This window comes from Copadichromis virginalis, linkage group LG17, assembly GCF_057382275.1.
Source record: "Copadichromis virginalis isolate Kocher_CV1m ecotype Utaka linkage group LG17, C_Virginalis_male_GT1.1, whole genome shotgun sequence".
Classification (NCBI taxonomy): Eukaryota; Metazoa; Chordata; class Actinopteri; order Cichliformes; family Cichlidae; genus Copadichromis; species Copadichromis virginalis.
Genome location: NC_140634.1, coordinates 12,035,376 through 12,048,894, shown reverse-complemented (window position 1 = coordinate 12,048,894; position 13,519 = coordinate 12,035,376). Strand labels below are relative to the sequence as shown.

The window sequence follows — 13,519 nt, the reverse complement described above, 5'->3', positions numbered from 1 at the left end:
CTTTTTATTATATGTTTCTTGGAAGGATCCTTGATGTCTCAAGGTTCAAAACAGAAGCAGATAGTACGGGAAGGTGAGGCGGAGAATGAGAAGAAGATGGGCAGTCAAAATGAAAACACAGCGTGTGTGCATTTTTGCATATTTCTTCACTTTGGGGGGTTATGATGTCCTGCGCTGGAGCAGAGCAGAACCAAACTCATCAATACTGGATGAGTTATATCTCTGTACAGTGCGGGAGCTGTCAGTCTGAGCTAGTACACACTTACTGCCAGCAGACAAGGGACTCGCCTTACTGTATCACCTGAGTTTCGCTGTTCTGCCATTAAGTCAATATCCCTCAGTCAAACTGAACGTGGCTTGGCATCTGTTACAGCAGGAAGACACAAGTCATGCCTTATTGAATTATAGATTGGAGGATGCTTAGCTTCTGTGGAGTTTTTCGCAACAACCCTTAACATTTCTGTTTTTTTGCATGGTCTGTTTGTGATATGATGAAGTAAACAAGTTTTGTCTGTGCACGATTAAGATGATGTGTGCATGCATCTCCACAACATGTGGATGCTGTCATAACGTGGATCACTGAAATTCATTGCTAAATTTAAAGACCATGATACTGCAGGTTGTAAGCTTTGATGGCCTTCAGCAAGCGACCAACAACATATTTTTATTGACAAGGTTATTCTTTCCATCTCACTTCAGAGACCTGGACTGTTCAGTGGTTATTTGGTTAGTTACACCCTTGTTAGTTTGTTATCGTATTGTTAGTTTATCTTCATGAGATTATAAAATAGTCAAAGCTTCACACATCAAGCAACTTAGTATGCTTTTATTTTTTAATTAATAGTTTGATATAAATTTTTCCTTTCATAACTTGCATAAATGGAACCTCATGATTTGGTGATAAAAGTCTTTGGAATGAACATTTCTAGTACCTTAGCAAGTACAGCACTTTAGACTACAAGCTACATTTAAATGGCAATATAGTGCTTTATTCAATAACATAAGCACTTTATCTGTAACACACCCAGTGGTAAGTTAGAATCAGAACTTCACATTCATGTCTTGGACTGGGGGGAAGCTTGAGGATATGGAGATAAACCTTGCAGACATCCATCCATCCATCTTCATCCGCTTTATCCGAGGCCGGGTCGCGGGGGCAGCAGCCTAAGCAAAGAGGCCCAGACCTCTCTCTCCCCAGCCACCTCCTCCAGGTTATCCGGGGGAACACCAAGGTGTTCCCAGGCCAGCCGAGAGATATAATCTCTCCAGCGTGTCCTGGGTCTGCCCCGGGGCCTCCTCCCGGTGGGACATGCCTGGAACACCTCACCCAGGAGGCGCTCAGGGGGCATCCTTGTCAGATGCCTGAACCACCTCAGCTGGCTCCTTTCGATGTGGAGCAGCAGCTGCTCTACTCTGAGCCCCTCCCGGATGGCCGAACTTCTCACGCTATCTCTAAGAGAGAGGCCAGCCACCCTTCGGAGGAAGCTCATTTCTGCTGCTTGTATCCGCGATTTTGTTCTTTCGGTCACTACCCACAGCTCGTGGCCATAGGTGAGGGTAGGGACGTAGATCGACCGGTGAATTGAGAGCTTCGCTTTTACACTCAGCTCCCTCTTCACCACGACGGACCGGTGCAGCGTCCGCATTACTGCAGCTGCAGCCCCAATCCGTCTGTCGATCTCCAGCTCCCTTCTCCCGTCACTCGCGAACAAGACACCGAGATACTTGAACTCCTCCACTTGGGTCAGGAACTCATCCCCGACCCGGAGTGGGCACTCCACCCTTTTCCGGCTGAGAACCATGGCCTCAGATTTGGAGGTGCTGATCCTCATTCCCGCTGCTTCACACTCAGCTGCGAACCGTTCCAGTGCGAGCTGGAGGCCCTCACCCGATGAAGCCAACAGAACCACATCATCCGCAAAAAGCAGAGATGAGGTTCTGAGGCCACCAAAGCGAAAGCCCTCTGCTACTTGGCTGCGCCTAGAAATCCTGTCCATAAAAATTATGAACAGAACCGGAGACAAAGGGCAGCCCTGGCGGAGCCCATCACCCACCGGGAACGAGTCCGACTTATTGCCGGCAATGTGAACCAAGCTCTTACAACGGTTGCATAGGGATCGAATGGCTCGTAGCAATGGGCCAGACACCCCATACTCCCGCAACACCTCCCACAGGACACCCCGAGGGACACGGTCGAATGCCTTCTCCAAGTCCACAAAACACATGTAGACTGGTTGGGCAAACTCCCATGCACCCTCAAGTATCCTGGAGAGGATAAAGAGCTGGTCCAGTGTTCCGCGACCAGGACGAAAACCGCATTGTTCCTCCTGTATCCGAGGTTCGACTAGCAGACGAACTCTCCTTTCCAGCACCCTGGCATAGACTTTCCCAGGGAGGCTGAGGAGTGTGATCCCCCTGTAGTTGGAACACACCCTCCGGTCCCCCTTCTTAAAGTTGGGGACCACCACCCCGGTCTGCCAGTCCACAGGTACTGCCCCTGATCTCCACGCAACATTGCAGAGGCGTGTCAACCAGGACAGCCCTACAACGTCCAGAGCCTTCAGGAACTCGGGGCGGACCTCATCAACACCAGGGCTCTGCCACCAAGGAGTTGTTTAACTGCCTCAGTGACCTCGCCCCCGGAAATTGGCGGGTCATTCCCCTCATCCCCAGACTCTGCTTCCTCCTCGGAAGACGTGTCAGTGGGATTAAGGAGGTCCTCGAAGTATTCCTTCCACCGCCTGCCAATTTTCTCAGTCGACATCAGCAGCGCTCCACCAGCACTATACACAGTGCAGATAGAGCACCGCTTTCCCCTCCTGAGACGCCTGACGGTTTGCCAGAATCTCTTCGAGGCAGTCCGAAAATCGTTTTCCATTACCTCTCCGAACTCCTCCCACACCCGAGTTTTTGAAGCAAAAAAACAAAAAAAAAACCTTGCAGACACATAGAGGAAAAAAAACTCCACACCAAAAGGTCCCACCCACCTTCCTGCTGTAAGACAAAATCAGTAGTGTCCAATCTCTAGTGTTTAGGTTCTGGCCGGAGTTTGCAAGTAAGCTGGTTTTGGTTCATATAGTTAACTGAACCCTTGTTTGACTGTTCAAAGCTTCAGACTTTGCTACTTTCATGTGTTTGATAAGCCTATCCAGGTGGTTGTAGCTAAAGTAGTAATACAGTTCCCATTCACTGGTAACAAAAGTTACTGTAGCAATGGAGACATATATTTTCACATTGTATAGACAGTGGAGGGATTTTAAAGTTTATAAGAAGTGAGCATAGAGTTAATGATAATGAACAAGAAAAGAAAAATATGCGCGAAAATGTCACAATAAAGTAGAGATATCATTCAAATTGTGCAACAACAATGCTTATGCTAGTCAGTGATAAAAATGTGCTGCCTCAATCACCTAAATGTTAGCAAAGGAAAAAGATTTGGGTCCGGATAAACGAAACTGGATGCCACGCCAACTTGGAAAATGAAGCAATTTATCATGTGCTGGGAAAGTTTACATAAGGCAGAAATTACCCCAATCAACTGTAAATATGCTGCTTCCTCTGCTTGATACCAACTTCATCTTAATCTAACAAACTGCTCACAGTAAATGAATTCAAGGTAATTTTCAATTATTTGACTGCACCTACGTCTGGTTTCAAATATTTTACTTGACTATAACTGCACCTATTTTACCTTAAACAAATACAGTGTTTTACATTTTCAAGGTTTTAAAGTTTTTCTTAATTAAAATGTTTCTACATCTCATTTCTCTATGTGATATGCACAAATACAGGGTGTACGAACTGTTCTCTAATCACTGCTCTTTCAGCTGCTGCCTATCTTGGCCAGGCACACTCACATATCTCAAGAGTCGAGAGGTATTTGCCTGTACCTCCTTGTGGAGGCAAATTTGACCAAATTAACAACTAAAACTAGACGTTTTCTCTCAAATTATTTATTTTTTTCTTGCAAATCTTGACTACATTTGAAACAAAAACAGAGAAAAAGAGAAAGCTGACTTTATACTTACAATTTGTTTTGCTTCTTTTCTTTTAGTTAATGATAATAAAGTGCATTTACATATGTGTTGGGCATATGCGTGTGTATGTGGCATCAGCCTCAGGAGCAAATTTGGAACAAATCTGGGCTCTTGTGTGACACCTGGGACCAGCTTTACTTGACCTGGTTTGCTGTGCAGCCTGTCCGACTGGCCTGCCTTCTCGGCATTGTCCTTGTGCATACTGCAAAGAAAGATATAGCGAGGCCTTTAACATCCAAATTGTAAATATTAATTTCCTTTACATGAATTGTATTGGAATGTTCTTGATTTGTGTGTGTGTGTGTGTGTGTGTGTGTGTGTGTGTGTGTGTGTGTGTGTGTACTTTGAAGTCTAAGCAAAAAGGCAAGACAAATTTGTGGAGGGGGGGGGGGTGAAACACTGAGATCTTTTCAGAGAGAAAATCAATATGAAGAAGCCAAAAATGCCTCTGGCACCATTTTTATGTTTCAGCGCACAACAGGATAGGCTAATGTTTTAGTGAGCAGATGACAAAACCAACATGGCAACACAAAATTAAAACATTAATAAATCAGGACACAAATACCAGCAGCAGTATGGCGACTTGGAACAGAATGGGGGTGGCAAGTGACATATCGAGGATACTGCACCTACATGTTGGAAACAGACTAATGGGAAGCGATTTGGGGTTGGCCCAACATATAATTACCATCCCCACCTCTCCTGTTCAATGAGGCCTGAGGCCTCCTGGGAGAGGCCTATTTCAGTCACGTAATGGAGAGCCCATGCCCAGGAGCGGATGATCAAATTGTCTGCAGCAATCTGCTTTTTTGCTCTCCTGATTGTCCCCAAAGACATAAAGAGCTGACCCAAGGATTTCATTCCCTTTTATTAGAGTCAAGCCAGCTTTAGAAACAAAGCTCTCCCCCAACATAACAGTTGTTGCATGGTGGCAGAGGAGTGCAAGTTTGTGTGCAAGTGTTGGAAATGGAAGCCTAACGTCACTGTGATTTATGTGTTGCCATGCTAACAGGACTCTAATAAAGTTGTTCGAATAAACACACAAGGTTTGGGGTGTGAGGGGGCAATTCTGCTGCTGGGAGAGAGGAGTATACATACATAAATAAGCCAGACACACGGAGAAAAACATACATCCAAGTGATTGTTTCTGGTGATATCTGCTCAGTGGTTACACTCAGGCATGAGACATAAAACCTGAACCCCGTACCCCATGTTTTACTGAAGGAACAATGCATCTTGCATCGAAACATTTGTGAAGCTTTTCTGTGAACTTAACACAACAATGCCAACTGGTGATAGAGCTATCTACCAGTTAGAAGGCTTGCGGTCCAATCCCCAGCTCCTACTGAACATGTGTTAAAGTATCCTTGAGGAAGATACTGAACTTGAGTTGACCCAAAGACATTCATCAGTGTGACTGTTGGTTAAAAGTACAAAAAAAAAAAACACTGTATGAATGTCTGTGCGATTAGGTGAATAAGACCTGGGTGCAGCTTAGCTTCTGGGCTGGTGCATCGAGTCGGAGACATTTACTTCTACGATGAATTGAAGTTTTGGATCTGAACGTTTCCTCAGCTGCTGAATCAAAGACCCTACTTCTGTTTTAGATGATATAAATCTAGTTAAAGGAGATGATACAGATAAACACATAGTGGAAATCAACAAATCCAAATATCCTGACTAAACGAAGGGCATTTAGGACATCTAACTTATTGAATATGCCTGCTCCATATAGTTGTTCGAATGCACAACTGATGAGGGGTATTTATCCTTAACTGTAATTTGATTGAGCCCTCTGTAATCAATGCAGTGTCTTAATATTTTGTTTTTCTTTGCAAAAACAAATTTAAAAAACCACCTACCATGGTCAATGGCCTTGTAGGTACATTTGAGGTGCTCAGATTGGTCGGATTGGTTTAGTCTGGTGAGTTAGGGATGCCAGGATTTGTCCATTTAGAGCAGACATGGAGATAGATGAAAGAAGCGGCTCAAATGAAATAATAAGCTGTTGTGCGGACTTAGGACCATGAAAGAGTAAGCAATTTGTCTGAGCTTTGCTTCTGTGCATGGGTGTACTCTGTCTCCTTGCAAGCTCGTGGCAGAGATGATGATGTTTCCTCAAACTTGTTTTGTTATTTGGTATCTTTCTGTTCTCTTTTTTCTCACTGCCCTTTCTTCCTTATTGTTCTCCTTGTTTTAACTTATGTAATGGTGGGAAAAAAGGCAATTTGTGCTCAAGGCTCCACGATGACAAAACATTTCCTTATTGCCCTCAAGTCACCAATTGGCTTTATCTTCAAAACATTAAAGGCTATAGGTACTGTTGGGTTTAGATTTTATTATTGTCATTTGTATTAGGAAACATTTAATCATATATGCTTAGAGGTGTATAATCAATTGTGTAGTGATAAGTTGTGTGATCTTTAACAGGCTACAGAGGCTTGGTGTGTATTCCACACTGGAATGCACACCTGCATCTTGGGGGCATGGGAAGAGGTCGCATCTTGTTTTATTGTTTTATGGTAGGATTAACGTAGCTACATTTGTTTTAGTCTAAGTGCTTTTCTGTTTAGATGAACTGCTGGACTTCCTTACCGGGGGGGTCTAGTCTACCCTCTTCCTGACCAAGGATGATTGCCTTCGTGCTTTCATGTTGTTATATGACCTTTGACTGACACACACACACACACACACACACACACACACACACACACACACACACACACACACACACACACACACACACACACACAGTATTCTTTGTTCACATGTATACCTATGTAAGATGTTATATGTTAATGACCCTATGCATATTCATGTAACCACAATAAAAGGAGTGCTGTGGGGAAACCTGGCTGAGAGTCTGACAGAGGTCAAGTGGTGGAACGACGCTTGGCTCCAGCCAGGTCTCCCTCATGCATGAGTAACCAGAGAACTTTGGTGCCTTGAGTCTTGCTTTTGCTGCGTAGCAGATTGTCCTTAACGTTCCAGCGAATAGGTTTATGTTACAAACCTATCATTAATTGGTCCTTCGAGAGCCGGATCCCTGGAGTCGACATTCACCGAGGGGAAAAGAGACACACCGAAAGACTGACGTCAGCCAGGACTTATAGTGGTCCTGCAACAAAGTCCCGAGGCGTGAGAATTCGTCATCGGGCCGGTGGATTAGCCGTCTGTTTTTCTCCTTGATGGATGGCGATTGACGGGATTCGGGACTGATGCTACACGCAATGAGCAACACCAAGTAAGTTGAGAGAGCGACTCTATAACCGCAGAGCTGGGTTAGTGTCCCGAAAAAGAAGTTTTGGTTAAATCGCCCAAGGGTCCCAAGCGTCCGGTGTGTGTCCGGTTTTGAAATCGCCCTGGGTGTGTGTCCCGAGCGTCCCTTCATTGGGTTTTGTCGCGCGAGTGGGTGAGCGTCCCACAGCTGGGTCAGGGTCCCGAGCGGTCCGGTGCAAGTCCGGAGTAGGCCTATTTTGTGTTGTTGTTGTTGTCATTATTGTCATTGTTGTTGTTGTTGTTGTGTGAGTGTGTGCAGAGCAGAACGCGTGGTGTGTGACGTCAGCTGTTGTTGTTGTTATTATGGGTTCTCAAGCAACCAAGAGTGTGCCAGAGGGTGATGAGAAGTTTATGATGAAATTCGCTCCCGGTAGCACAAAGTATTTAGGACATTGGCGCAAGAAATATGATTTTGAAGGTAAATTGGTTGTAGGACAATGTCAAATGTTAGTAGACCAGTTGACAGTGAAAGCAGCCTGTGCGACAGGGAAATTGAAACAGGAGCGAGAGTTACAACTGGCGTCCGCTAAATTGTGGTTAGAGCAGGCGCAGAAAAGACAGGAGGCAGTGAATGCAAAGAGAGCAGCTTTGCAGGCATTAGCTGTGAAACCTGAAGATGAAACGGTGCGGTCTACTTCAGTGGTGCTGACGTTAAAGGACCAACAGCGTAGAGCAGCATTAGAGAGAGAGAGAGAGGTCAGAGAGGAGGAAGAAAAGCAGGAGCAGGAGAAGAGAGAGAGAGAGGAGGAGGACAGAGTACGGCTGGAGTTTGGGGATGCCGCAGCAGAATATTTAAGTCCTTATAACACTAGATCCAAATCTAAAAGCCATGAGGCGAGTGCATCTGGTATGCCTGCCTACCCTTTCCATGATACCTTTCCCATGGTGGAGGTCGCGAATCCCCATTTTGGTGTTGAGGATGACCGAAGCCGTGTTATTTGTGTTTACAGGCCATGGACTGAATCTGAATGTGCAGAGGCATGTAAAGATTTAGGAAACCCGTTGACTAATGTTGATGAATTTATCGCCCGACACAAGCAACTCTGCTCCTCGTATCGTTTAAACGGTCAGGAAACAGAAGCCACCTTTAAGAAGTGTCTCACATATAACTGGGCTCGGGTGCGAGGCACCTACACAGGGAGGGATGGTAATACCGTCCTACCCTATGGCCATGCAAATTTAAGAGGCCAAGTTGACGGGGTTTATGAGCGTCTTAGAAATACCTTTAAAGCTTCTGTAGATTACAACAAAATTGCCCAATGCATTCAGAAGGAAGGAGAGGATGTTCATGAGTTCAGGGCAAGAATAGAGGAAGTTTTCAAAGAACATAGTGGCCTTGAAGAGAGTGCAGAGAAGGCCAGCCCATATCAGCAGCAGTTAAAACATGCTTTGATGAATGGCTTCCATCCACGCATTGCTGCTCTCATCAGGAAACAAAATGTCAATCAGAACACTGATGGGTCCGTTGAATGCATGAACTGGGCCCGCCACGCACAGGAAGTCATTAAAAATAAAAAAAAGAAGCCACAAAGCGCTGAGGCCGCTGCCTTTTTAGTAGATGAAATTTTGTTTCAGGGACAGGCTGGAAGAGGGCAAAACAGAGGCAGGAGTAGGAGAGGTAGAGGCCCATGGCGACCCCAGGATACCCGTAGAAGAGATGAGAGGTGTTATCAATGCGGGGAGAGGGGCCACTTTGCCAGAGAATGCCCCGAGAACAAACCTGAGGAGTATAGACAGCCGTATTCACAAAATCCATCATATAATAAATGACTAGCACCTGTTGACACTGCTAACACACATACATGTACAAATGATCCCTTACTTTGCCAGAATTTACAACAGCCTGTGTTTCAGACTCTAGATTTGACTGAAGTATTGTTAAATCTGTCAGGGAAAGAAGTAAAACCAGTTCGCACGTTAACTGTGCAAGGCAAAACTGTTCAATTTCTGTGTGATTCAGGTGCAGATAAAACTGTTTTAAAAGATCATGTGTTAGGAGTTGACCCTTCAAATGGCACAATTTATGTGAAGTCTGCAAATGGTCAGTTAAATCAGCATAGAATCTCTAAACCAGTCTGGATTAGAGATCCTACCACAGGAGAGGCAGTTCAGAGTTCAGTTGTAATGTGCCCAACTTGTCCGGTGAACCTCTTGGGAAGAGATATGATGATGAAACTTGGAATTTCAATAATTCCAACATCCATTGGGATGATAGCTGCAGGCCCTGTTGAAAGCAGTCTTACTGCCTAGTAAAGTTGCAGTTTGCAAATGTGCAGCACACACACGTGGCACTGACCCCATTGTACTGGGCAACGCCTTTGCAGACAAAATTGCAAAGGAAGCAGCCCTTGGAACACATGGGGTTCATATTCTGGCGGCACAGGAGCAAACTATGCCCATCACACATGATGTGCTGGCAGACATGCAGTCACACTCACCTCCAGCTGAGAAACAGCTGTGGCTCACTAAAGGAGCAAGCCTGAGAGGTGATGTCTACTATCTTTGTGATAAACCTATATTGCCTAAGAACCTATATAGGACTGCTGCAATTTTGAGTCATGGACTCTGCCACGTCTCGACAACTCAAATGGTAGCAGCAGTTGAACGGCAGTTTTTCACACTGGGATTCAATGCTTATTCAAAACATTTTTGTAAAGCATGTTTAATATGTTGTAAACATAATGCTCAGGGGAACCTTAGACCAAAACGAGGAAGGTTTCCCAGACCCAGCTACCCATTTGAAGTAATCCATATGGATTTCATTGAGTTGTCTAACTGTAACACCTACAGGTACTGCCTGGTAATTGTGTGCCCGTTCTCAAAGTGGGTAGAAGTTGTCCCCACTAAGAAAGCAGATGCTATTTCAGTGGCTAAAGTAATATGCAAAAATGTGATCCCAGAGCATGGGATCCCCCAGACTATTTACAGTGACAATGGTCCTCATTTTGTGAATGAAGTAATTGAGAAAATGTCACAACATCTGGGGATAACACTGAAAACGCACTGCTCATATCACCCCCAGAGTGCAGGGCTGGTTGAAAGGACTAATGGCACAGTAAAGCTGAGACTCAGGAAAACAATGGAGGAAACAGGCAGAACATGGGTAGACTGCATTGAGCTAGTGAAAATGTATATGAGAATCACGCCAACTGATAATGGCCTAACGCCTTTTGAAATAATATATGGCAGGCCATTTAGAGTTCCAGTGTTCTGTAATGATAATGATAAAGCAGAAGAAGAAAACACACTAGCAGACTGGATGATTAAAATGCTGAAAAGCAAAGAAGTCATGAGTGCAAATAATCTGCCAGATGATTCTGTTTCTGTACAGGAAGAACGTCTGAAGCCAGGGGACTGGGTGCTGATAAAGGTCATAAAGAGGAAGTGCTGGTCAAAGCCACGGTGGGACGGACCATACCAGGCCCTGCTGACAACACCGACAGCTGTGAAAATTGCACAACGACCCACCTGGATACACCAAAGCCACTGCAAGAAGGTGACACACATCCAGGCCAGCTCGGAGTAAGTGGCAGGAAGACCGGGTACAAAGGGGGGGGAAAGCCTCCAGGGCCCCTCGTCTCAATCCGGTGAAGAAACCAACTGAGCCACAGGTACTCATCAGAATGGCTGGTAAAGTGTTGTCTACCCTGCTGGGTGTAATGGCTTTGATGTCATCATGGTCAGCTGTGGAGACCCTGTATGTTCAAGGAAACCACACCCAATACCCTCATGGCTATTCTACAAACTTTTGGTGGCAGTTTATGAATACAACCGCCCACTTGAACAATAGGACGGACTGCTATGTGTGTGCCCATATGCCGTTATCCGCATATACATCTGGACTGTGGCCGTATAGCATATCAAAGGACAGGAGTTGGTGTCTGTTGGGCTTAGCAACTCATCCTGGCAACAGAGTCCTCTGGTCCCAGGCCAATTACAGTACACCTCTGAACATCACCTGGAGTAAGTCACCACTTCTAAACATGAATTGTTCTGAGCAAACTGACTTATTGGCCTGGCCTCAAGTGTCAGACCCACTGCCGGACATAATATTGCTGAACAAGCTGAATACAGCCCAATTGCCGTTGTGTGTGATGAACAATGGATCATTGTCAGTGGGGGAGTTGCCGCTTCACTTATGTGGATACATATACACCTACTGCCCTCCAGAGGATGAGAGCAGGTGTATGAAATGCTTGACCGATGCAAAGTGTGCTGAGAACTTGACATTAAGGAGGACTGAATGCAAGTCCAACCGGGCTTACAGGATACCAGTAAAGGCGAAGAGTCAGAAGTGGACAGGATGTGCAAGGACGGTGCCGAGCAGTAAAGGAACAAGAGTTTTGGCTGATTGGTATTTCCTGTGTGGACATAAAGCCTATCTATCACTCCCTGAGGGATGGGGAGGATTGTGTGCCGTGGTGAAATTGTCCGATCATGTCTTCTTCATGGACAGAGTTGAACATCACCCTAGCAACCGACAGAAGCGTGAGGTGAATTTAGCCTCACCTGACTCGTTTGGAGTGACAGTAGACACTGGAGTGCCGCGAGAATTCCGCATTTGGAGTGGAGGAGCTAAGTTCTTCCAAAGTTTGATCCCAAACATCGGGGTTGCAGAGGTGCGGGATCATGTGGAGATCAACCGATATGCCTTACTGCGACACATTAATCTCACTAAGACTCTGGGAACAGCCTTAGCGGAGGAGCAACAGGCCATCAGAACGATGGTACTGCAAAACAGGCTGACCCTAGACTTGATAACAGCATCACAAGGAGGAGTGTGTAAGCTGATTGGAGAGACGTGTTGTACGTTTATTCCGGATGGATATACGACTGGAGGAGACATCTATGAGGCACTGCAGAACTTAACTGCTCTGCAGAAATATGTGGCAGACCACACATCAGGAGGAGACGCGTCACAAGGCTGGATAGCCTGGTTGACATCTGGACCATGGTGGAATATGTTCCTACGGTTTTTGACTCCCATTCTTACATTATTGGCATTGCTTTGCTTGTTTACAGGTTGCATTTTGCCATGTGTAAGATCGATGGTGAATAAAATGATTGCTAACACCTTTACCAATTACATACTGTTGCAGCAGAGTGACATGGATGCTAAGGCTAATATGTGTGTATGAAATGAAGCCTGCACTGAAAATGTTGACAAGTGGTGTAGAGCTGAAGATATATATATGCCGTATAGCCTTAAAAAATGACAATACAGGGTGGTGATGTTGGGTTTAGATTTTATTATTGTCATTTGTATTAGGAAACATTTAATCATATATGCTTAGAGGTGTATAATCAATTGTGTAGTGATAAGTTGTGTGATCTTTAACAGGCTACAGAGGCTTGGTGTGTATTCCACACTGGAATGCACACCTGCATCTTGGGGGCATGGGAAGAGGTCGCATCTTGTTTTATTGTTTTATGGTAGGATTAACGTAGCTACATTTGTTTTAGTCTAAGTGCTTTTCTGTTTAGATGAACTGCTGGACTTCCTTACCGGGGGGGTCTAGTCTACCCTCTTCCTGACCAAGGATGATTGCCTTCGTGCTTTCATGTTGTTATATGACCTTTCACACACACACACACACACACACACACACACACACAGTATTCTTTGTTCACATGTATACCTATGTAAGATGTTATATGTTAATGACCCTATGCATATTCATGTAACCACAATAAAAGGAGTGCTGTGGGGAAACCTGGCTGAGAGTCTGACAGAGGTCAAGTGGTGGAACGACGCTTGGCTCCAGCCAGGTCTCCCTCATGCATGAGTAACCAGAGAACTTTGGTGCCTTGAGTCTTGCTTTTGCTGCGTAGCAGATTGTCCTTAACGTTCCAGCGAATAGGTTTATGTTACAAACCTATCAGGTACGCACTCAGGCGTGGAGTTACTCCAGCAATTAGCGGCTGCATTTCAACAAAGTTGGGGGATTCAAAAGAAAGATTCTTGGCCTGTCTTGACTGTGTTCTTCTGATATATTTCAAATATATCGGATATATTTTGGTGTATTTTGGGGGACCTAAAGGACTACAGTTACAATTCTGATGTTACTTGGATAAGAGCTTTTCATATTTTGCCACAAAGTTGTTTGATTTGTGTCCTACAGGTTTGACTGCACTGCTCTATTCTCTGTGTCGAGGACAGCGTTAGGTCTACCAGGTTCCAAAGTAACACTGTAATCATATTA

General features: G+C 45.0%; 1 protein-coding gene across 1 annotated transcript; it reads left to right on the top strand.

Annotated features, from left to right (window-relative positions):
• The first annotated feature begins 9,551 nt into the window (after positions 1 to 9,551).
• Positions 9,552 to 13,171, top strand: LOC146689042 (uncharacterized). Its single transcript, XM_085437243.1, has one exon. The coding sequence runs from the start codon at positions 10,940 to 10,942 to the stop codon at positions 12,452 to 12,454; it is 1,515 nt and encodes a 504-aa protein (XP_085293369.1). The 5' UTR covers positions 9,552 to 10,939; the 3' UTR covers positions 12,455 to 13,171.
• Positions 13,172 to 13,519: the final 348 nt, after the last annotated feature.